The 4,046-nt window shown below is 38.8% G+C and overlaps 1 protein-coding gene across 1 annotated transcript in view; it reads right to left on the bottom strand.

Moving 5' to 3' along the window:
- Positions 1 to 4,046, bottom strand: part of tonsl (tonsoku-like, DNA repair protein) — a 20,083-nt gene that overhangs the window by 12,153 nt on the left and 3,884 nt on the right. Inside the window, exons 10-15 of the mRNA XM_014014870.1 lie at positions 2,391 to 2,516; positions 1,944 to 2,142; positions 1,799 to 1,854; positions 934 to 1,023; positions 608 to 680; positions 337 to 500 (exon numbers count right to left, since the gene is read on the bottom strand). Coding sequence (XP_013870324.1) covers positions 337 to 500; positions 608 to 680; positions 934 to 1,023; positions 1,799 to 1,854; positions 1,944 to 2,142; positions 2,391 to 2,516 — 708 coding nt within the window. The remainder of the gene's footprint in view (positions 1 to 336; positions 501 to 607; positions 681 to 933; positions 1,024 to 1,798; positions 1,855 to 1,943; positions 2,143 to 2,390; positions 2,517 to 4,046) is intronic.

Raw genomic sequence — 4,046 nt, 5'->3', positions numbered from 1 at the left:
GGTGAAAATTTCATGTCATTAGCACCTCTAGTAATATATTTACTGAGAAAAATGGTGACGTGTTCAATACTTATTTTACCCGCTGTATGTAGAGCCCATGTCTGCATTTATGTTTCTGGATGCAGTTCATGTTTGTTCAATTCATTTTTTTAAACTAAAATAGAAAGACAAGAAGCATTAATTCCTTGGGAGATCATTAAACAGCTCATTAAGTTCATTTCCAGTTAATTCCCAAAGAATAAATATTTTTAATCTCCATTTGCATAGCTACCACCTTAAACAGGTCATTGTTGTTTTTTTGTTGTTTTTTTTGCACATGTAACAACAAAAACGCACCTTGGAGTTGCGGAGCGTGACAGAAGCCCCCCGTTCCACCAACAGCCTCGCGACCCTTAAGTTGCCACAAGCCAGGGCGTCGTGCAGAGGAGTCACCCCCTCACACAGGGGCCCGCCGGGGTCGTTGACGTTAGCGCCGCGCTCCAACAGCAAGGCGACGACATCTGCGACACAGCAGAGACACACAATGCAGCAAAAATAACAGCTGAGACCTAAAAGTCTGGAGGAGAATTTAGGAAAAAAACAAAAAAAACAACTTGAAATCTGTTACCATAATGACCGTGGTTGCAGGCCTCGTGGAGAGGAGTCCAGCCACAGTAGTCCCTGGGGTTCACCGGGTGACCCTGATCCACACACAAGTAAAACCAAAACCCGCTGCTTTAGCTGTTCTCTATGTCTAAGATCAATCCTATTAAAAGATTCATAGCTGAGCTGAGCCAATCTCTCCTCATGAGATTAAACAAGACCATGTGTTTTTAATCTGAGGAATATTTAATGAGCTCGAGTCCAACTTCAGCACAGAAACTGAGTTTTACTGCGGATTTACGTCTGTCTGAAACGCAGACAGAATATCTCAGGGTTTTCTCTCCGTCTCACCTGTTCCACCAGATATTGGACCTGTCGCAGGTTTCCATCAATGCACGCTCTGTGCAGAGACGTCTCTCCCTTTTCGTTCCTTTTATTCCACTGAATCAGGGAGACAAAGCCAGACGGATAAAAGTTTAAACATTTAGGAGTTAAAWGTTTAACAAGATCAAACTAAAAAAAAAAAACATTTTCTGAAATCTGAGCGCAGAAGACTGACTTTTTATGAGTTGTTAAAATAAGCAGAACAGAAACTAAAAACATTAGCTAAAGCTTAATTTAACAAAACAATATTTAAAATGTTTGAATGAGCAAAAACACTACWTAAAGCTAAATTTATTTTAAAAAAATGTAGCTAAACGCTTAAAATAAGCTGTAGCTGAAGTAACCAAAACCATTTCTAGAAGTCAAATCAAACAAAACCACAGCTGATAGCTAAAATTACTAAAACTATAGCTAAACGCTAACTGTTAAAACTAAAATAGGCAGTAGCTAACAGTTTAAAAATAATAAAACTAGCTAGAAGCTAACAGTAGCGAAACCATTGCAAAAAGCTAAATTAACCAAACATAGCAGCAGCTAAAAACAAATTTTATGACAGTAACAAAAAGCTAAAAGGAGCACAAGATAAAAACAGATTTAAAAAAAGTTGAAGCCGATTGTTTCTGAAGAAACTCTAGAGATCTCATTTCTATGCAGATTTTTTTCATAAATTAAAAATGTCTAAATTTCAAGAGTTACAAATACCAAAAGTCATATATTTCAGACTGAGCTGAAGGTTTTATACATGCTTAAAACACAAAGTCTGCAGAAGTTGTTTTATCCCAACAAAACATAAACTTTAAGCAGGAAAGCACAGCAGCTGCCTGGAACTCACCCTTCCTGTTTTTCTTCTTCCTGACACCAGCTTGTCGTAACCCTCCAAATCATCATCTGAACACAACACAAGTTACAACAAAATATTAAATTCACCACTCCGTATTTTTGTCTCTACTATCCAGTCCCTGAAGGTTGACAAAGACCTGAGTCTGAGAGAACGACATCACTGTCAACCAGAGGCTCGCTGTCGTCCATCTCCTCCTCTTCATCCTCCTCACCATCACTGCCCTGTGGGTTCCAGCCCTTTGGGGCACACACCTCGTGCAGCCGAGCCTCGGTGTCGTCTGCAGTGGACGAGCCGCTGCGCCTCTGGAAGGCCAGCCAGAGTCTCAGCACCCGTTTCTGTAGGAGTCAACGTGAGCTTTAATGAGGTGTCTGAGTGACAAACTTTGAGAAAAATAGAGTACGGTTTCATTTTCTGACACATTAGCATTAATGAACTCATTTAGCTGGAATACTGTTAATGAATCCATCAGAGCCCAATCTGCACAAAACAGTGCAGGACCCATAGAATCTATACCCAACACCCCAGGTAACAGATCATAGAACAGCCCCTGACCAGTGTGAAGAAGATGCAAACCCCCACTAACCTGCAGTTTGGCCTCCCCAGATGTCTGAGCACAGCGTAAAGCTGTCCTATAGCTACTTTCTATGTCCTCAGCAGGACAGCCACTCTCCTCCTGAGCTGCTGCGATGTTCAGCCACGTGCTGCACTCCTGAAAACACACACGAAACGAGTTACACATGCAAGCACGCACAACAACATAGTGTTACAGTCAGCTGACGAGTCGGCGCRGTATTGTTTCTGTTCTGCATGTTTCTGCAACCAAACTGTACCATTTTAAACATTTATGTCTCAAAGTTCAGCATTTTAAAAATGCACTGAGATCTCTTCATTTCCTTCAAAAACATTGTTCGCTGAAATCTCATTCAATATATTTGCTGTTTTTATTAGCTTTTTATTGTCCAGTTTAGCTTTTAGATAATGCCGTGCTAAATTTAGCTAGTTTGCAAATGTATCTAGAATTAGCTATTAGGTACTGCTTTGTTACTATAGGTTTTAGCTGTGGTTTAGCAATTTTAGCTTAGGTAAAGTGTTGATATCTTCAGCTTTTAGCAACTGTTTTGTTTTTTTTATTTTGGCTAGCTTTACCTAACTGTAGCTTTGACCTACGGATTTGCTAACTTTATCTTTAAGCTACGGGTTTAATGAAAGTATCTTTGACATTTGATTTAGCAAATTTTAACTTTGGTCTATGATTTTGCTATTTTTAACTTAACTACAGTGTTGCCAATTTTAACTTTTTGCTTATAGTTTTGAAAGAAAAAAGTGTTTATTTACCTTATAATGTTTGTAACCAGACAGGAAATATAACGATACATGAATGTTTGACTGTGAAAAGAATTCATTCAACCACCAGCGCTGGACTGAAGGCAGGTTTGTTAGCTCAGTATCTCGTCTCAGCATTCCTCCTTGAAACCAGGAAACACTTCTTCTGGACCTGACTCGGCCTATTGTTATTGCATTATCAAAACGGGCGACACTATAGCTGGAGCCAGAACCTTGTACAGAATTGCTGCCCTAATGTCAAAACAACGGATCAGTTAAGTGTTGGAAGAGAATCAGGCATGTGTCTAATCTAGCATGTACCTTCCACTCTGGGTAACCCTCTGTGACAGCCACTCAGACCAGTCTGTACATAAAATCACCAGTTTAATCACAAATTAATCACACAAAGATTTATAAAACTATTTCATGTTTCACCTAAGAAAGGATTATAAAATGTACAGTGCTTTTTAAAAGTCAGTAGTAAACAAAACAATAAATTTCTTCAGTTTAACAATTCAACTAACAATTCATTCCTCTACAAATTTCAGCAAAGGCTGCCATGATGCAATTTACTTGGCATCTGGAAATACTAGGGATGCACAGATATGAAAATTTCAGCAGATATCAATAACCGATATAATTATTGCTGTTATGGCCGATAACCGATATTTACTGATATTACACAAACACACAAATTATATTATACACATACACACAAACACACTTGGGTCTTAGTTTGATACTGTAAATAAATGACCAGACACTTTAAACTTTACACTTTAAAGACATTCCCCAGAGGTGTTTCTGGTCATAAAAGGCGTTTCTGGTCCTCAGGATTTCTCAAACATGCAGGAGTCAAAGCAAGGCTTTGGGCATGTTTTTTATGAGAGTGTAACATTATAACAAGGTATAAAAC

The sequence above is a fragment of the Austrofundulus limnaeus genome, unplaced genomic scaffold (genome assembly GCF_001266775.1).
Source record: "Austrofundulus limnaeus strain Quisiro unplaced genomic scaffold, Austrofundulus_limnaeus-1.0 Scaffold2, whole genome shotgun sequence".
In the NCBI taxonomy this organism is placed as follows: domain Eukaryota; kingdom Metazoa; phylum Chordata; class Actinopteri; order Cyprinodontiformes; family Rivulidae; genus Austrofundulus; species Austrofundulus limnaeus.
This window is presented reverse-complemented; position numbering and strand designations above follow the sequence as displayed.